The 22,225-nt window shown below is 37.9% G+C and overlaps 1 protein-coding gene across 2 annotated transcripts in view; it reads right to left on the bottom strand.

The window, feature by feature from the left end:
- The window catches only part of MED13L (mediator complex subunit 13L), a 296,421-nt gene that overhangs the window by 253,399 nt on the left and 20,797 nt on the right, over positions 1-22,225 (bottom strand). For both annotated transcript variants that reach the window (XM_082668365.1, XM_082668366.1), the window contains exon 2: positions 293-530. In XM_082668365.1, the coding sequence (XP_082524491.1) occupies positions 293-530 (238 nt within the window). The remainder of the gene's footprint in view (positions 1-292; positions 531-22,225) is intronic.

The raw sequence follows: 22,225 nt of genomic DNA, 5'->3' as shown, positions 1-22,225 counted from the left end.
AATGGATTTTAGCCTCAATCCCAACCCTAACACCCAGGGGACACTATTCTTTCCTTTAATAGGAGTGGCTCACAAGGTTCTGATTCCCAGCATGACTGAGAACAAACAAGAAAATTTGAAAAAAACGGGGGGTGGAAAGAAGAGGGGTGAGAGTAAGGATGTTCCTTTGACACACAGCCCATTAAACACTCGGATTTTTCTTCTCAGCAAGTCTTAATAACCTCTTCAGAATTTACCACTGTTCAAAAATATACAATGCAAATTAATTTTTAAGAAAAAACAAAAAACTTACCCTGTAGTTCATGATGTATTACACCCACTAAGTTGGGTTCATCTCCCCACCAGAATATCCATAACTCTTTGCAATCTGGTTTGACATCACGACGCCATACACACAGCAAGTTGGCTTGCAGACAGCGGATGAAACTTAACAGGATTGGATCATCTTGGGCTGGGGCTGAAATTATGGGTCCGCAGTCCCCATGCCCTCCAAAATTGTACCTACGCCATTTGATTCCTGTGAGTTCAGCCTGGAAAAAGTAAAGAAAATTACAACAGTTTTGACTGTTCTTTCTACTGAATACTAAAAACAGGTTTCCATACAGATAAATAAATTTGCTAAAATAAATATTTACAGTATACCTCATATAGTAAGATTTCTTCCACTGAAAAATTTATGTCAACCCTTGATTTTTTTTAAGGGGAAAACAACTCATTTCCTCCTATCAAGATTTCTACATAGCTCTTTATATTAAATACCAAAATACAGCAAACAGAGTCATTATTTCCTGTTGAACCATTTTTTTAACTGAAATTTACTTGAAAGTCCCTATAAATAAAATTTTCTATATTATTATGACTTATTTAATTCATAAATTATATTTAGAAATGAAGTAAGAGTTTAAAAAATAAGTTTGTAGAACTGAAATAATTTCTTTCGAAGAATTTCCTCAATTTCGTCCCATCCAGAAGCTACAGTTTAAATATTTTTTAATCAGGGAAACAGTATGCAGTACCACAGTGCTTCACTATGAAAGCCAAAATAGCCTGCTAATAAAACTGATGGAAAGTTATCAGCAATTTATTCATGTTATTTAACGTGTAGCACACAGAAAAGCTTTGCTTCTGTAACAATTCCCTAACATAGCTTCGTCTTTTGTTTTTTAAACACATTTTAAAACATGGTAACTTTAAACCAGCTGACAGCTGATCCTCTGTCTTTATTCTGTTACATGTATTTGTATTCTAAAATTTTTAAATCTTAGGTTTAAAAGGAACTAAATTTCAAGGATGTTTCAACACAAACAAAAGTTAAATTCCTTACTTAAATAACTATAAACTACAACTATGTATTCAAAACTGATAGTAAAACTGATTCTGTACCAAACAGTCCATGTGTCCCTTGCATTTAATCCTTACTCACTCACAGTCCCCCCTCCTCACCCTCCCACCACAACCAAGTTAGTAATTTTTGTCAAGAAGTTGTTTTTCAAAAAACAAGTACCACAGGGGAGAAAAATAACTGCATCTTCTACTACCATAACTGAAACAAATTTAAAGTGCTAAAACAATCACTATAATGAACATCTCTAAGAAAAAAATATCAGTTTTCTTCAATCCCCCAAAAAAGCTTCACTTAAAAAATGACTCCAAAAATAATAATATCCAAACTAAAACTGTCTGAAAGTCACTAACTTTTCCTTTCACATTATGAGATATGGAAATCTAATCTTTAATGAATATTCTTCGTAAAAACTGGTATTGGCATCATTTAGGCTTTCCCTTTGTACCACTTGGTTTCCTCCAGCTATAAAAGAACTACCTGGCCGATGAAAAAGTTCAAACAAAGAGTAAACTAATCACACAAGAAATAATTATTCTCCATAATCACATCAGAAATAATTATCAGCATCCTACTTTATGTTCTTCCTGTTTTTCTGTACTTAAACTTTTTGAAGTTAGAATCATACTGCATGGTTTTATATCCTTTTTCACATACTATAAATATTTCTATATATTACTAATTATTATTAAAAACAATTCTTAATATTTTCATATTCACTCTTTGAAGAAAACAATTTACTCAGAGGACTTCCGGGAAGATGGCGGAAGAGTAAGACGCGGAGATCGCCTTCCTCCCCACAGATAACACCAGAAATACATCTACACGTGGAACAACTCCTACAGAACACCTACTGAATGCTGGCAGAAGACCTCAGACCTCCCAAAAGGCAAGAAACCCCCCACGTACCTGGGTAGGGAAAAAGAAAAAAGAATAAACAGAGACAAAAGGATAGGGACGGGACCGGCACCAGTGGGAAGGAGCTGTGAAGGAGGAAAGGTTTCCACACACTAGGAAGCCCCTTCGCGGGCGGAGACTGCAGGTGGCGGAGGGGGGAAGCTTCGGGGCCGCGGAGGAGAGCACAGCAACAGGGGTGCGGAGGGCAAAGCAGAGAGATTCCTGCACAGAGGATCGTTGCCGACCGGCACTCACCAGCCCGAGAGGCTTGTCTGCTTCCCCGCCAGGGCGGGCGGGGCTGGGAGCTGAGGCTCTGGCTTGGGTCGAAGCGCAGGGAGAGGACTGGGGTTGGCAGCGTGAACACATCCTGCAGGGGGTTAGTGCGCCACGTCTAGCCGGGAGGGAGTCTGGGAAAAGTCTGGACCTGCCGAAGAGGCAAGAGACTTTTTCTTCCCTCTTTGTTTCCTGGTGTGCAAGGAGAGGGGATTAAGAGTGCTGCTTAAAGGAGCTCCAGACACGGGCGCGAGCCGCTGCTAAAAGCGCGGACCCCAGAGACAGGCATGAGACGCTTAGGCTGCTGCTGCCGCCACCAAGAAGCCTGTGTGCGAGCACAGGTCACTATCCACACACCCCTTCCGGGGAGCCTGTGCGGCCCGCCACTGCCAGGGTCCCGGGATCCAGGGACAACACCCCGGGAGAATGCACGGCGCGCCTCAGGCTGGTGCAACGTCATGTTGGCCTCTGCTGCCGCAGGCTCGCCCCACACTCCGTGCCCCTCCCTGCCCCCGGCCTGAGTGAGCCAGAGCCCCCGAATCAGCGGCTCCTTTAACCCCGTCCTGTCTGAGCGAAGAACAGACGCCCTCCGGCGACCTACACACAGAGGCGGGGCCAAATCCAAAACTGAGCCCCTGGGAGCTGTGAGAACAAAGAAGAGAAAGGGAAAATCTCTCCCAACAGCCTCAGAAGCAGCGGATTAAAGCTCCACAATCAACTTGATGTACCCTGCATCTGTGGAATACCTGAATAGACAACCAATCATCCCAAATTGAGGAGGTGGACTTTGAGAGCAAGCTTTATGATTTTTTCCCCTTTGCCTCTTTTTGTGAGTGTGTATGTATATGCTTCTGTGTGAGATTTTGTCTGTATAGCTTTGCTTCCACCATTTGTCCCAGGGTTCTATCCGTCCATTTTTTTGTTTTTTGTTTTCTCTTAATAATTATTTTTTTATTTTAATAACTTTATTATATTTTATCTTACTTTATTTTATTTTACTTTATCTTCTTTTTTCCTTCCCTCCCTCCTTCCTTCCTCCCTCCCTCCCTCCATTCTTTTCTTTCTTTCTTTCTTCTACTAATTCTTTTTTTCTACATTTTCTCCCTCTCCTTCTGAGCCCTGTGGATGAAAGCCTCTTGGTGCTGCAGCGAGGAGTTAGTGCTGTGCCTCTGAGGTGGGAGAGCCAACTTGAGGACACTGGTCCACAAGAGACCTCCCAGCTCCACATAACATCAAACAGCGAAAATCTCCCAGAGATCTTCATCTCAACACCAGCACCCAGCTTCACTCGACGACCAGCAAGCTACAGTGCTGGACATCCTATGCCAAACAACTAGCAAGACAGGAATACAACCCCACCCATTAGCAGAGAGGCTGCCCAAAATCATAATAAGTCCACAGACACCTCAAAACACACCACCAGACGTGGACCTGCCCACCAGAAAGACAAGATCCAGCCTCATCCACCAGAACACAGGCACTAGTCCCCTCCACCAGGAAGCCTACACAACCCACTGAACCAACCTTAGCCACTGGGGACAGACACCAAAAACAACGGGAACTACGAACCTGCAGCCTGCAAAAAGGAGACCCCAAACACAGTAAGATAAGCAAAATGAGAAGACAGAAAAACACACAGCAGATGAAGGAGCAAGATAAAAACCCACCAGACCTAACAAATGAAGAGGAAATAGGCAGTCTACCTGAAAAAGAATTCAGAATAATGATAGTAAAGATGATCCAAAATCTTGGAAATAGAATAGACAAAATGCAAGAAACATTTAACAAGGACCTAGAAGAACTAAAGATGAAACAATGATGAACAGCACGATAAATGAAATGAAAAATACTCTAGATGGGATCAATAGCAGAATAACTGAGGCAGAAGAACGGATAAGTGACCTGGAAGATAAAATAGTGGAAATAACTACTGCAGAGCAGAATAAAGAATGAAAAGAACTGAAGACAGTCTCAGAGACCTCTGGGACAACATTAAACACACCAACATTCGAATTATAGGGGTTCCAGAAGAAGAAGAGAAAAAGAAAGGGACTGAGAAAATATTTGAAGAGATTATAGTTGAAAACTTCCCTAATATGGGAAAGGAAATAGTTCATCAAGTCCAGGAAGCACAGAGAGTCCCATACAGGATAAATCCAAGGAGAAATACGCCAAGACACATATTAATCAAACTGTCAAAAATTAAATACAAAGAAAACGTATTAAAAACAGCAAGGGAAAAACAACAAATAACACACAAGGGAATCCCCATAAGGTTAACAGCTGATCTTTCAGCAGAAACTCTGCAAGCCAGAAGGGACTGGCAGGACATATTTAAAGTGATGAAGGAGAAAAACCTGCAACCAAGATTACTCTACCCAGCAAGGATCTCATTCAGATTTGATGGAGAAATTAAAACCTTTACAGACAAGCAAAAGCTGAGAGAGTTCAGCACCACCAAACCAGCTCTACAACAACGGCTAAAGGAACTCCTATAGGCAAAAAACACAAGAGAAGGAAAAGACCTATAATAACGAACCCAAAACAATTAAGAAAATGGGAATAGGAACATACATATTGATAATTACCTTAAATGTAAATGGACTAAATGCTCCCACCAGAAGACACAGATTGGCTGAATGGATACAAAAACAAGAACCATATATTTGCTGTCTACAAGAGACCCACTTCAGACCTAGAGACACATACAGACTGAAAGCAAGGGGATGGAAAAAGATATTTCATGCAAATGGAAACCAAAAGAAAGCTGGAGTAGCAATTCTCATATCAGACAAAATAGACTTTAAAATAAAGACTATCAGAAGAGACAAAGAAGGACACTACATAATGATCAAGGGATCGATCCAAGAAGAAGATATAACAATTGTAAATATTTATGCACCCAACATAGGAGCACCTCAATACATAAGGCAAATACTAACAGCCATAAAAAGGGAAATCGACAGTAACACATTCATAGTAGGGGACTTTAACACCCCACTTTCACCAATGGACAGATCATCCAAAATGAAAATAAATAAGGAAACACAAGCTTTAAATGATACATTAAACAAGATGGACTTAATTGATATTTATAGGACATTCCATCCAAAAACAACAGAATACACATTTTTCTCTAGTGCTCATGGAACATTCTCCAGGATAGATCATATATTGGGTCACAAATCAAGCCTTGGTAAATCTAAGAAAACTGAAATTGTACCAAGTATCTATTCCAACCACAACACTATGAGACTAGACATCAATTACAGGAAAAGATCTGTAAAAAATACAAACACATGAAGGCTAAACAATACACTACTTAATAACGAAGTGATCACTGAAGAAATCAAAGAGGAAATCAAAAAATACCTGGAAATAAATGACAATGGAGACACGATGACCCAAAATCTATGGGATGCGGCAAAAGCAGTTCTAAGAGGGAAGTTTATAGCAATACAATCCTATCTTAAGAAATAGGAAACATCTCAAATAAACAACCTAACCTTGCACCTAAAGCAATCAGAGAAAGAAGAACAAAAACACCCCAAACTTAGCAGAAGGAAAGAAATCATCAAAATCAGATCAGAAATAAATGAAAAAGAAATGAAGGAAACGATAGCAAAGATCAATAGAACTAAAAGCTGGTTCTTTGAGAAGGTAAACAAAATTGATAAACCATTAGCCAGACTCATCAAGAAAAAAAGGGAGAAGACTCAAATCAATAGAATTAGAAATGAAAAAGGAGAAGTAACAACTGACACTGCAGAAATACTAAAGATCGTAAGAGATTACTACAAGCAACTCTATGCCAATAAAATGGACAACCTGGAAGAAATGGACAAATTCTTAGAAAGGCACAACCTGCCAAGACTGAATCAGGAAGAAATAGAAAATATGAACAGGCCAATCACAAGCACTGAAGTTGAAACTGTGATTAAAAATCTTCCAACAAACAAAAGCCCAGGACCAGATGCCTTCACAGGTGAATTCTATCAAACATTTAGAGAAGAGCTAACACCTATCTTTCTCAAACTCTTCCAAAATATAGCAGAGGGAGGAACACTCCCAAACTCATTCTACGAGGCCACCATCACCCTGATACCAAAACCAGACAAGGATGTCACAAAGAAAGAAAACTACAGGCCAATATCACTGATGAACATAGATGCAAAAATCCTCAACAAAATACTAGCAAACAGAATCCAACAGCACATTAAACAGATCATACACCATGATCAAGTGGAGTTTATTCCAGGAATGCAAGGATTCTTCAATATACGCAAATCAATCAACGTGATACACCATATTAACAAATTGAAGGAGGAAAAACCATATGATCATCTCAATAGATGCAGAGAAAGCTTTCGACAAAATTCAACACCCATTTATGATGAAAATCCTCCAGAAAGTAGGCATAGAGGGAACTTACCTCAACATAATAAAGGCCATATATGACAAACCCACAGCCAACATCGTCCTCAATGGTGAAAAACAGAAACCATTTCCACTAAGATAGGAACAAGACCAGGTTGCCCACTCTCACCACTCTTATTCAACATAGTTTTGGAAGTTTTAGCCACAGCAATCAAAGAAGAAAAGGAAATAAAAGGAATCCAAATCGCAAAAGAAGTAGTAAAGCTGTCACTATCTGCAGATGACATGATACTATACATAGAGAATCCTAAAGATGCTACCAGAAAACTACTAGAGCTAATCAGTGAATCTGGTAAATTAGCAGGATACAAAATTAATGCACAAAACTCTCTGGCATTCCTATACACTAATGACGAAAAATCTGAAAGTGAAATCAAGAAAACACTCCCATTTACCATTGCAACAAAAAGAATAAAATACCTAGGAATAAACCTACCTAAGGAGACAAAAGACCTGTATGCAGAAAATTATAAGACACTGATGAAAGAAATTAAAGATGCTACAAATAGATGGAGAGATATACCATGTTCTTGGATTGGAAGAATCAACATTGTGAAAATGACTCTACTACCCAAAGCAATCTACAGATTCAATGCAATCCCTATCACTGGCATTTTTCACAGAACTAGAACAAAAAATTTCACAATTTGTATGGAAACACAAAAGACCCCGAATAGCCAAAGCAATCTTGAGAATGAAAAATGGAGCTGGAGGAGTCAGGCTCCCTGACTTCAGACTATACTACAAAGCTACAGTAATCAAGACAGTATGGTACTGGCACAAAAACAGAAATATAAATCAATGGAACAGGATAGAAAGCCCAGAGATAAACCCACGCACATATGGTCACCTTATCTTTGATAAAAGAGGAAGGAATGTACAGTGGAGAAAGGACAGCCTCTTCAATAAGTGGTGCTGGGAAAACTGGACAGGTACGTGTAAAAGTACGAAATTAGATCACTCCCTAACACCATACACAAAAATAAGCTCAAAATGGATTAAAGACCTAAATGTAAGGCCAGAAACTATCAAACACTTAGAGGAAAACATAGGCAGGACACTCTATGACATAAATCACAGCAAGATCCTTTTTGACCCACCTCCTAGAGAAATGGAAATAAAAACAAAAATAAACAAATGGGACCTAATGAAACTTCAAAGCTTTTGCACAGCAAAGGAAACCATAAACAAGACCAAAAGACAACCCTCAGAATGGGAGAAAATATTTGCAAATGAAGCAACTGACAAAGGATTAATCTCCAAAATTTATAAGCAGCTCATGCAGCTTAATAACAAAAAAACAAACAACCCAATCCAAAAATGGGCAGAAGACCTAAATAGACATTTCTCCAAAGAAGATATACAGACTGCCAACAAACACATGAAAGTATGCTCAACATCATTAATCATTAGAGAAATGCAAATCAAAACTACAATGAGATATCATCTCACACCAGTTAGAATGGCCATCATCAAAAAATCTAGAAACAATAAATGCTGGAGAGGGTGTGGAGAAAAGGGAACCCTCTTGCACTGTTGGTGGCAATGTAAATTGACACAGCCACTGTGGAGAACAGTATGGAGGTTCCTTAAAAAACTACAAATAGAACTACCATATGACCCAGCAATCCCACTACTGGGCATATACCCTGAGAAAACCATAATTCAAAAAGAGTCATGTACCAAAATGTTCATTGCAGCTCTATTTACAATAGCCCGGAAATGGAAACAACCTAAGTGTCCATCATCGGATGAATGGATAAAGAAAATGTGGCACATATATACAATGGAATATTACTCAGCCATAAAAAGAAACGAAATTGAGCTATTTGTAATGAGGTGGATAGACCTAGAGTCTGTCAAAGTGAAGTAAGTCAGAAAGAGAGAGACAAATTCCGTATGCTAACACATATATATGGAATTTTAGAAAAAAAAGATGTCATGAAGAACCTAGGGGTAAAACAGGAATAAAGACACAGACCTACTAGAGAATGGACTTGAGGATATGGGGAGGGGGAAGGGTAAGCTGTGACAAAGCGAGAGAGAGGCATGGACATATATACACTACCAAACATAAGGTAGATAGCTAGTGGGAAGCAGCCGCATAGCACAGGGAGATCAGCTTGGTGCTTTGTGACCGCCTGGAGGGGTGGGATAGGGAGGGTGGGAGGGAGGGAGACGCAAGAGGGAAGAGATATGGGAACATATGTATGTATAGAACTGATTCATTTTGTTGTAAAGCAGAAACTAACACACCATTGTAAAGCAATTATACGCCAATAAAGATGTTGAAAAAAAAGCAAATTGCTAAAACAAATAGTTGAATTTAATTGGTAATCTCTATTAAAACACATTGATATCATGCAGTGTCTAATATAATAATCTGATTAAAAATTGATGGTTTGGTTTGCTTTCTCAAAAAAAAAATTTATTCCATAACAACTGGACAATCTTCCTATTTCACTATTATAATTATTATAATTGGTGAACATCCTTGAACATTATTTTCCTGATTACTTTCCTTACGAGAGATTGCTTGCTGTAGAATTACCAAAGAATACAAATATTTTAGGACTCATGAAAGAATGCTACCACACTGCTTTTTAGTAGTCTCACCCATACAAATAACCTCCTGCCAAACTGCATATCTTTTAAAATACCTGTTGATTTAATAAAATGATATGCCCTTGTACCAATTGGTAGTCTTCATTCTACTAAGAGGAAATTATTATCATATATTTGATCAGAAGTATAACCTGGGGCCAGTCTTCTTGGGTTTGATTCCCAGCTGTGTACTTACTAGCTGAAAGTAGCAAGTACCTAGCAAATTATTTAATCTTTGTCTCTCAGTTGCCTTACCGGTAAAATGAGAATAATGGTATTGAGAGTTGATTAAATGAGTTAGTATATACAGAAAGCGCTTAGGACAGTGCCTGGCACATAGCAAAAAATATAAATGATACTGGTTCATTACTAGTAGTACTAGTGTAGTAGTACTACTTCCCTTTAGTTGTCTGTCCACATCGTTTCTGTTTTTCTATCATAGAAGTTCGTTTCCTCAAATAAAAGCAGTGTGTGTGTATGTTATGTTTTAATCAGAAAGCCTAAGATCAATTTTTAAATAAATATCAAAGAAGGAAACTAAATAAGACTAAGTGGGGGCAGCTGAAATCAGAAAAGTCAAGTAGAAGACTAACTTTTCTTATATCACCTAAGCTAGTGTTCTGTGCCTAAGGATCCTGAGGAAGTGGAGGGGAGAAGAGAAGAGGAGGAAAACATACCAATAAAAATGAATCACTAATGCTTACATTAACCATATTTAAAAGGTTAGAAAATTAAAATACATCAGAGATTTAAATATCAGGTGAGTCAGTCCCCAAGAAAATCTACACAGCAACTTAATCACAAGAATACTTTCACCTGTAACACCCAGCATGGTTCAGCAGACAAAATACTTGGCTTTGGGCTTCCCTGGTGGCACAGTGGTTGAGAGTCCGCCTGCCGATGTGGGGGACGCGGGTTCGTGCCCCGGTCTGGGAGGATCCCACGTGCCGTGGAGCGGCTGGGCCTGTGGACCATGGCCGCTAAGCCTGCACGTCCGGAGCCTGTGCTCCGCAACAGGAGAGGCCACAGCAGTGAGAGGCCCGCGTACCGAAAAAGAAAACAAAAAAAAAACTTGGCTTTGATTCAGGAGAATGGTTTCCTAATCCTAGCACTTGCACTAACTTCCTATCAGTGTTTCTACGGTCTCAGTGGTAAAAGAAAGCCGCTGCCACCTGCTTTATATCTTTATGGAGTTGTTCTAGCAAGTGATGTAATACAAATGCAAGTGACATAACATCAAGGCTACAAACTTAATCTCTTCATAACTAATTCAGCCAGAAGTACTAAAAATGTCCAATCATTTAAAAACAATTTATCCCTTTACCTTAAAACTAAAATTAAATATCACTATACCAGTCTTCACTGGAAAATGTAACAATGAAACACCATTCAAGCCTAACAGACACCTAGGTATAAAATGAATGTTCAAAGACTTAGCTTTAAATTTTGAGTTAATATTTGATTAAGAGGAAAAATGACTGAAACACCTTGTCCAAGAAAAAAAATCCTAGAATGGATGTATATTTAATTACACTATTAAAATATATCTTCACATACCATGACCATGTTTATAATTAAAAATCAATTCCACACAAAGTTCTGTTGACCCAATTTCTGACAAATGTGTACTTCTAAGACTCAAAATTCTTGAAGCAACCCTTTAAAGTATTTCTAGGTGCAAATTATCCCAAAAATGCAATTATTTCTCACTGTCAAAGATGAACAATTTATATTTAAGATTACATGGTTTTTAAAATATAGAATCGGAAAAAAAATATGCAAGGAAAAAAATCAGTATTGCGCATAGATAGAACGATAACCACAACCATCATCATTTATTCATCACCTACTTAATACCAGGCAGCATACTAGGGTCTTCTCATAGAATTTCTAATATGAGGCACCATACTAGTGTCTTCATATATAATTTCTAATCTTCTCAAACAGTTAAAATAATTCTCAGAAACACAAAGCTTAAATAATTCTCCAATAACCACACAGGTAGCAACTGGCAGATCCCAAACATAACTGGATTTAAAGCATAACTGAATTTAAAGCATAAACTCTTTCTGCTCTGCCATACTGTTTCACAGGGCTAATGGTAAAAATTAGCCCTAGAGGATTATAAAATAGTACAAAGAAACAGTCATCAACTCAATTTAGCAATGACAAGAGCTCACGGCCAAACTTTCTAATTTAAGAAAGTTCCTGAATCTTTCTTTACTCATCCTGAGTTATTAAGAAAACTAGTATAAGGGCTTCCCTGGTGGCGCAGTGGTTGAGAGTCCGCCTGCCGATGCAGGGGACACGGGTTCGTGCCCCGGTCCGGGAAGATCCCACATGCCGCGGAGCAGCTGGGCCCGTGAGCCGTGGCCGCTGAGCCTGCACGTCCGGAGCCTGTGCTCCGCAATGGGAGAAGACACAACAGTGAGAGGCCCGCGTACCGAAAAAACAAAAAAAAAGAGGAAACTAGTATAAGACTGCCCACTACACCATTCCATAAATAGGAGAGACCTGTTTCATTTCACTCAGATAATTATATGCCTTCTTTACATGTTACCACTATAAGACCATACTCACACAAGCTAATTTTTAGAGGATATGTATAACAAACCAAGAAAATAACTATTCTAATAGCAAGAGAGACTGGAGGAAAATTTTCTCAGCCGTGGCTGGTATCAGCTGTACAGGTAGTCGGCATCCTCCGGGAACTGAACTTAACTGGCAGAGACTACCCTGGCCTAAACAGAAGTTCAATACAGAATGGTTCAAATTAAAAAGATTACAACAGAATCAGGATAAATGCACTTTCTTATGACATGAATGTATTGAAAGAAAATTTATATTGATTCTTAATATCCTATTCTTTAGGTACTATACATAGGAAATGAGCTGATAAATTTTCCCAATGGAGGTCATTTATTTGCACTAACCCTTGGTAATCAGATCCCTCATGACCAACATATACTTGCAGTGTGGCTCTCCAAAGTTAAACCTGTATTCAGAGGTCATGGAATAGAATAAAACTAACGTAACTCGGTAAGAATGAACCCAGAGTGTAGTATCATGGAAAGAACCCTGGTCGCAGGTCGGGAGATCTAGGTTCAAGTCCTAGTTTTTCAACTATTTACCTAAACAATATCAGGAAATCTCCATCTCTGGGCACCTTGGCTTCCTGGCCTGTAAGGTGATATGGTTGACCTAGATACTATAAATGAGTTCAAGTCTCCTGACCCAGGCTAATTACATCCCACTCACAAAGGCAACCTGTAAATGAGACTGACCCTTATAAGATGCCTTACAATGATCAGCGGGAATAGGAGAGCGACCAGAAGATACTTTATGAATTTTCAAGAATAGTCGAAAGAAAGATTTCTCCAACTACAGAACAATTAACTTAATATCAATCCTTGACAGGATTCTAGGATGGTATGTCGAAAAGGCAGCTGTGATCACTTGAGACTACATGAGTACATTAGGAAATTCCAAGTTTGCCTCACCTCACTTCCTCCTGTGATAGGGTTACTACACTAGTAGACCAAAGAAATACAGCTAACAAACATATTAAGTCACCTCTCAACTGTAGTCATAGGAAGGAAAAAAGTCAGGATCATAGAAAACGTCTGTTAAAACATAACTAATCAGCTCCAGGTAAAGACGGCAGAGTAAACACACACATCTGCTTTTGCTCTCTCTTAAATCCCTCAAAAAAAAACCAGTAAAGAAGTTTGTTTCTTTGTTTTGTTTTTTTCCCTTAAACCATAAAATCACAACGGTAGGTAGTAGTGATGAGCGCATCCAGGTTTTGAAAGGTAAGAAGCAGATGCTCGAGGTCAAGAGTCTTATAACACCAAAGAAAACTGTGGAGAAAGCGGAGCTACAACCCAATTTACACAGAATTATAAATACAGGTACAGTCGTCCCTCAGTATCCATGGAGGATTGGTTCCAGAATGCCCCCACAAATACCAAAATCTGTGGATGCTCAAGTCCCTTATATAAATGGTGTAGTATTTGCATATAACCTATGCATATCCTTTAAGTAATCTTTGGGTTACTTATGATACCTAAAACAATGTAAATGCTATGTAAATAGTTGCAGGTGCAAAGCAAATTCAAGTTTTTCTTTTTGCAACTTTCTGGAATTTTTTTCTGAATATTTTTGGTCTGCAGTTGATTGAATCCACAAATGCAGAACCCACAGTTATGGACGTATCTTGTGGAAGTAGAAAGGCAGAGAAAAGAGCAAATAAGGAAAACTAGTTGAAAGCCTGCTTAGAAGACACTCAGAACCCAGGTACCCTCCCCACTGCCTGTCTTTACAGTAGCAAATCACTGGAAGGGTATTCTCTGGGGCCAGTAAAACACAGGGTATCTGAACTCATGGACACAGGTGCAGATGAAGGCAGGAAACCAGGAAACAGTACATCAGGTGACCACGTACAGAATGAAGGTCAAAAATCACCCTCTCCAACCCTCTCCCTCTAAGCACCTAGAAAGCTGGTAGCCAGTCTTTCATCCCCCAGAAAGGAGTCTGGAAAAGTCTTCTCTGGGAAAACTGACAGCTCAACAGAAAAGACCTCAAGATAATGACATCAAAGCTTCCCCAACTAAAGAGTCCACCCCAATCAGTGAACTGCACAGTAAACAAATGTCACTCCCATACTACTTCGAAGCAGTTTTTTAGTCCATCTTTCCTAAACATGAACAGATGACCAGGAATTACTAAAAAGTTGAGGAAAACCACTGAGGAATTATAGAGACAAAAAATACAGAAAAGTGACTTGGAGTTAACAGACTACATCGGGAGAAGAAAACTTTTAAAAAATCTATCATTAATATTCTCAAAGAGATAAAATAGTGCAACCATTAAAAAAGAACAGGATGGGGCTTCCCTGGTGGCGCAGTGGTTGAGAGTCCGCCTGCCGATGCAGGGGACACGGGTTCGTGCCCCGGTCCGGGAAGATTCCAACATGTCGCGGAGAGGCTGGGCCCGTGAGCCATGGCCGCTGGGCCTGCGCGTCCAGAGCCTGTGCTCCGCAATGGGAGAGGCCACAACAGTGAGAGGCCCACGTACTGCAAAAAAAAAAAAAAAAAAAAAAAAAAGAACAGGATGCTATTTCAGAAAAGCAGCACAGAGACCTAAAAGATGGCTCTTGGAAATTTTAAAACAATGATGCCAGAAATGATAAAACTCCACAGAAGGGCTGGAAGATAAAATTTCCCCCAGAAAGTAAAGCAAATAAACAAACAAAAAATAAGAGGGTGGGGGGAGATAAAACTATAGGAGCAGCCCAGGAAGTTCAAAACTAAATACAAGAGCTTTCAGAAAGAGAAAACACAGAAAATGAGAAAGAGGAAATGACCAATAAAATAATTCACAAAAATTCCGGGGGAGGGGTGATGAGAGAAGAATACAAATTTCTAGATTGAAAGGGCTCACTGAGTATCCAGAACAACAGATTAAAAGAGACTCACAGAAAGCATATTACTGTAAACTTTCAACACATTGCAGACAAAGAGAAGGGCCTCAAAGCTTCCATATAGTAAAAAGGGGACACATACAGAGAATCAGGAATCAGAAGGATTTTTGACTTCTCAACAGTAATACTAGAAGAAGGCAATGGTGCAATAACTCCAAAATTCTAAAGAAAAAGTACTCCAAACTAGATGTCTATGGCAATCTAAATTATCTATCAAGTGTAAAAGCAGAATAAATACATTTCAAAATATGCAAGGCGTTTAAAAAAAACGGCACCCTTTCTCAGGAAGCTACTGTAGGTATACCCCACCAAAAGGAGGGAATAAACCAAGTAAGAAGCCATGAGGTTTAGGAAATAGATCCAACAAGGGAGGGAGCAAAACAAATCCCTAAGATTACAGTCAATAATCAGATGATTCCAGGTTGTGAACTGTGCACCAGTGTAGAGGGCAATCAATCCAGATCATGACAGGTCAGATGGCTCTGCGAAAGACTTTTGTTAAAGAATCTGAAACTGAAAGAACACCCAATATTTGAAAGACTTAAAAGAAGATTCAAATAATAGGCAAAAAGTTTGGGGATGAATTAGTTTAAAATACATAGTAAACAGTCCAAAAACAAGCAAACAAACAAAACCCAGATAATTACCATCTTCGAGTTACACAGAGAAGGAAAAAGTAATCAGAGTTTACTGCATGACTTTGCCATACATTAACATAATCAAGTGAATGTTAACACTGAATATTAAGCTAACCAAAATTACTATACCACTATTTTGGTAAAATGGAAGGATGGAAAAAGGCATGTTTGCTTAGTAAGAGGGAGAGAGAATAAGCTAAATCCTCATCTTCAATAGTGAAAGATCCACATTTTTAAAACCTAAAATAACTATAAACTTAGTATTTAGTAACATTTAAGAATCAGGATAGGGGCTTCCCTGGTGGCACAGTGGTTAAGAGTCCGCCTGCCGATGCAGGGGACACGGGTTCGTGCCCCGGTCTGGGAAGATCCCACATGCCACGGAGCGGCTGGGCCCGTGAGCCATGGCCGCTGAGCCTGCGTGTCCGGAGCCTGTGCTCCGCAACGGAAGAGGCCGCAACAGTGAGAGGCCCGCATACCACAAAAGAAAAGAAGAAAGAAAAAAAATAAATAATCAGGATAATCAACAAAAGTAGTTGAATGTGTGTATCTCTGGAGAAGGTAAAACAGGGGCCAGGAGTAGGGGAACACTATTCACTAAACCTAGGAATTCCCTGTGCTCCAGTGGTTAGGACTTGGTGCTGTCACTGCCGTGGCCTGGGTTCAGTCCCTGGTGGGGAACTAAGATCCCACAAGCTGCAAGGCACAGCCAAAAAAAAAAAAAAAAAACCATGTAGAACTATTTGATTCTTTAACTATGTCAGAGTACCACTCTGCTTTAAAAATTTTTTAAACTAATCAAAATGTGGTAACAAAATATATTTAATATATACAAAAAGTTACTATTAATATTGAGAACTCACACCTTTTTATAGACTGATTCTAGACAAATTCCTAACCTTAAGAACAACTTAGCATCCCATAAATTGTGTTGCAAAAGCCAGAGAGTTATTTACCAGGTGTTAAAATGGGTTGTCTCTCTCTTCTCTCCATTTTTAGACTATTAAAACTCTAGCTGGGCAGAGACACACTTCCAGCTGCATGCTCCCCACACACACACACACCTAGCTCTGCTCAAACTCTTCCTACTCTGAGCTAAGTGGCTTACCAGGGATCCCCTCCACAGAGGGGATGAGGACAGCAGGGCATTGGGCCTCTCATCTGACTCTCATCTAACACGGTATTTTCATGTTGTGAGAAATGCAATGTGATAACTCTTCATACAATAAAGTTGTAGATTAAAGATGCTTTCTAACACATACATACTTTTGCTGATTCATAATAACTTTTTTCCTCAACTATAATTTTCTTTCCAGTCCTCAGTTTACCAATATTAATTCAAAAATATAAGGATAAAAAATGGAATTTAGCATAAGCATGAGTGAAAAGGGCCAAGGTTTTATTGACAATGACTTTAACACAATTAAACAATGTCAAGTAACTATTTTAAAAGTTACTGCCATCTTAATAAGCTACTTTGATAGAAGTATAGTATCTAGATCCTACATAACAGATCGTAAGAGTCACTAGTCAATATTGCTTTTAACTCCTAGCTCCAGAGTTTGAGAGGAATCTACATACGGTGGAACAAATTAACAAATGAAGGACTGGGTTAGTGAGGAAATCTAAACATGTCAAATGACTACAAGGCTATATGGCCTCATGTTCAATCCTTTCAGGCGAATAAACATAACAGCAAAAATAAAATAAAATAATAAAGCCATAGTTGAATGAATTTAATATGAAGTTAAGATTCTGAAGAAATTTGAAAAGTCTTCAGTACACAGAAGACAGATAAATGAAAGATGGATTCAATTTGCTCAGAACTAACCCAAGTGGTAGCAGAGAAATCAAATGGAAAAAACTAAAACAACAACAGTGAGAGCTCACTCAAGAAAAAAACCCTGACTGACATCCCTGAGAATCATAGATATGGGGGGTTAGGGAGAAGTTGGTCAATAGTAGATGTGGCTTCAAACACCAAAGAGCTGGTTAAACAGTATGATTTATAAGGTTCCTTTCAAACCTGAAATATGAATCTCAAAGATTCGTTCCTTTCAAGCGTAAGATTTCATAACTCTAATATCATTTGTATCTCAGTCAACTAGCTCAGGGGTTAGCAAACTAGGGCCCACAGGCAGGCAACTTGTTTTTGTAAATTAAGTTTTATTAGTACACAACTACACCACATATTGTCTGTGGCAGCTTCCCCACTACAACCACAATGTTGAGCCTTAAGTAATTAACTCTCTGGTTCTCTAAGAGAAAGTTAGAGAACCATCCCTAAGCTAGGATAATATACATAGGCAAATATGAGATTTAAAATATAAATAAGAAGCACCAGAATTATCCTCCCACCATAAACAATTAGAAAACCAGACAAAAAAATATGTAACTACTGTTTTCAGACATTGGACAGCAAACAACACAGAGGTAGAATATCGGAGAGAAAGAAAACAAATGAAGTAGGTTCTATAAAGCCTAAGGCAGCTAGAATATGTGAAAGCAGATCACCAGAAAGGAGAAAGTTATGCAAAAAAAGAGCTCCAGGGACCTGATGGGGGTTCTTTTGAGACTGTTCCTAAATACCAAGTTGCACATTCAAACAACAAAATTCAATGGGGCCAGGCAAAGAACTACTAGAGAGCTATCATCATTCCAACAGCTCACACAAAGCTGGGGTGGGGAGGGGTGGGGGGCGGGGGGGGGTAGACAGGGAGGGAGGGAGGGGAGAGGAAGCTGGGGAATAATCTAGTTCTGAACAGCCAGTTTAAAAACAAAACAAAACAAAAAACCACAACATTGTTAAAAACCTTGGGCATAAGATAGAGACCACAGAAAAGTCAAGACTGCTTTAACCCATCCTAATAATCAGGCCTCAACCACCACCACCACCACCACCACCACCATCTTATCTAGTAGTATGATCATCATCTTACCTATTAGTAACCTAACTGCCAGCCAAAACAAAATTCAACTCTTTAAAAGAAAAAATAAAATCCAGACTTTCAATGACATAATACTCACAATGTCTAGTATCCAATAAAAGAATAATAGACATTCAAAGAAACAGCAAAAGGAGACCCATGACCAGGAGAAAAATCACTGAAGAGAAACAAACCTGGAAATGAGTGTGATGATGGAATTAAAAATCAGTTTAAAAACAGCTATTATAAGTATGGTCAAGGATTTAAAGAAAAACACAAGCTTAAAGAGAGAAATTAAAGATATAAAAAAGAGACCAAAAAATTTCTAGTCCTCAAATATTCAAAATATGAAATGACAAATTCACTGAATGGATTTAACAGATTAGGCACTGCCAAAGCAAAGATCAGGGGACTTGAAAACATACAATATAATTATCCAAGCTTAAGAATAAAGAATTTTTTTAAACTCAAAGAATAATGAGTAAAGCCGAAGCAGTCAGAATAATATCAAGTAGCCTCTACCATACATGTAATTAGGGTCCTGGCACACAAAGGGGGAAAGGGAGGACCAGAAAAAAAACAAAGACAAAACCAAAAACAATATTATTTAATAATGGCCAAACTGTCTCAAAGTTTCATGAGAACAATAAATCTCAGAACCAAGGAGTTCAGTGAACCCAAAACAATATAAACCAAAAGAAAAAAAATCAAAATATACAATTAACTTTCTGAAAACCAGTATAAAAAGGAAAATCTTAAAAGCTGCTGAGAGAAAAAAAAAGACTCATTACATAAGCAGAAGCAAACACAATATTTACAACAGACTGCTCATCAGAAAATATGCAACCGGAAAACAATGGAACAAGCTGAAAGAATAAAAAACCCTCCACATCTAGAACTCTAAATCAAGCAAATATCTTTCAAAAATGAAGATAAAATACAGATTTTATCAGATAAAATACAGATTTCTTAGCTTAACAGAAGCCAATGGAACTTCACTTTAATAAATGTAACTAGAATAAATGCTATTTTAAAAAGTTCTTCCAGTACAAGGAAAATAGATGGAAACCTGGATCTATACAAAAGAATAACAAGCACCAGAAAGTTAATATATAAATAAATACAAAACATGTTTTCTAATTTAAAAATTTCCTTAAAAGCTAATTAACTGTTTACAGCAAAAATAATGGATCATGGACTGCATACTACATATAGGAGAAAAATTTATGACAACAGAACAAAGACTAGAAAGAGAAAATGGATCGTATACTGTTCTAAGGTTTTAACATTATAAATGAAAAAATTTATTACTTAAAGGCACACTGAAATAAGTTAAAGATGCATATTATAAACTCTTGACAAGTCCTTAAAAAGTAAAACAAAGAGGTATATCTAACAAACCAATACTGAAGACAGAATGGACTCATTAAAAAAGAAAAAAAACTCAAAATAATCCAAAGTAAGTAGAAAAAGACAAAAATAAAAGGGGGGGAGCAAAAAATGGATGGGACCAGGCAGGAAAAAAAAAGCCAAGGTAGTAGACTTAAACTCAATCATATCAATATAATTATATTAAATATAGTCTAAGTACTAAGTACTTAGTCTAGTTTAAGTACTAGTACTAAGTACTAAGTATTAAAAGATATCAATTCTCAGAATGGATAAAATTTTTAAAGGCCCAACCACATACTGCTCACAAGAAATGCACTTAAAGATAAGTTAGATTAAGAGTGAAATGGTAGAAAAGGATACATCATGCAAACATAACTTATAAGAGAGCTGCCGTGACTGGATTAATACCAATACCTCTTGACTCCAAGAATACTATTACTAGGAATAGAGAGAGAAATTTTATAATGATAAAAATGTCAAATCTTCAAGAAGACATAAATCCCAAATGTGTAGGTACCTAATAACAAAATTTCAAAATATATGAAGCACAAACAGATATATCTAAAAGGAGAAACTGACAAATCCAGAATTTAATTGGAGATTTCAACAGGTCTCCTCTCAACAACTGATAAAACAAGTAGACAGAAAATCAATAAGAATATAGAAAAACGTGAACACTATCAACCAACATAACCAAACTGACATTTATAAAACATTATAACTCAACAAAAAAATACATTTTTTTTCAAATGCACATGGAACATTCACCAAGAGAAACCATATGCTGGGCCATAAAATAAATATCAAAATATTTTTCATTTTTTTCTTCATTTTTTATTTATTTTTGGCTGTGTTGGGTTTTTGTTGCTGCGCGTGGGCTTTCTCTAGTTGCGGTGAGTGGGGGCTACTGTTCATTGCAGTGTGCGGGCTTCTCATTGTGGTGGCTTCTCTTGTTGCAGAGCATGGGCTCTAGGTGCACGGGCTTCAGCAGTTGCAGCACTCGGGCTCAGCAGCTGCAGCACTCGGGCCCTAGAGCATGCGGGCTTCAGCAGTTGTGGCACACAGGCTCAGTAGTTGTGGCGCACGGGCTTAGTTGCTCCGCAGCATGTGGGATCTTCCCGGACTAGGGATTGAACCCACGTCGCTTGCATTGGCAGGTGGATTCCAAGGAAGTCCTCTATCAATATATTTTTAAAAGTTGAAACTTCTGAATAGAATTAAGTTAGAAATTAACAAAATAACTCTAATGCTCCCCTCCCCCACAAAATCTGTAAATAAATAATACTTATAAATAATGCATAGAACCACCCCCAAAAAAATCACAAGGGAAACTAGAAAATATTTTGAACTGAATATGAAAAAAATATATATACCAAAATACGAGGGATACAAGTCAAACAGTGCTCAAAGAGAGATCTGTAGCTTTAAATATTTACATTAGAAAGGAAGAAAGATATAAAATTGCTCTAAGCTTCTTCCTTTGGAAGCTAGAAAAGGTGTAAATTAAACCAAATGTAAATTAATAGAAATGATGAAGAAAAGAAATAAATGAAATATAGAACAGACTAACAATAAAGAAAACCAATAAAATGAAAAGCTGGTTATTTTAAAAGATCAATATAATTGACAAACTTCTTACTAGGTTAATCAAGATGGGAAGAAAAGACAAATTACCAACATCAGGAATGAAAGATGAGAAATTACTTCACATCATAATAACACTGTAAAGATAATGAAATTACTATAAACAATGCTATGTCAATAATTAAAACTATTTAGATTAAATGGACTAGTCCTTTGCAACAATTACCAAAGTAACACACAAAGATCTGAACAGCCCTGTATCAAAGAAATGGAATTCATAAATTAAAATCTTCCCTCAAAGAATTCTCCAAGGCAAGATGGTTTCACTAGTAAATTCTATCAAACATCTAAGGAAGAAATACCACCAGTTCTACACAAACTTTCAAAAAACAGAGGGACTACTTCCCAAATCATTTTTAAGAGACCAACATTACTAAGACCAAAAACATTACAAGAAAAGAAGTCTACATGCCAATATCCTTCATGAACACAGATTTAAAAATCAGTAACAAAATATTAGCAAATCAAATACAACAATATATAAAAATAACATACCCTCCACATAGAGTTTATCTTGGGAATTTAAGCTCAGTTGCATTAGTCTGAAAGCCCATCTATGTAATTTGAATCAAGCTTAGTTCAAAAACCC

Source organism: Grampus griseus (genome assembly GCF_964374135.1).
Source record: "Grampus griseus genome assembly, chromosome: 12".
Classification (NCBI taxonomy): domain Eukaryota; kingdom Metazoa; phylum Chordata; class Mammalia; order Artiodactyla; family Delphinidae; genus Grampus; species Grampus griseus.
The sequence above is the reverse complement of the archived record's forward strand: the minus strand, read 5'-3'. Positions and strand labels throughout refer to the sequence as shown.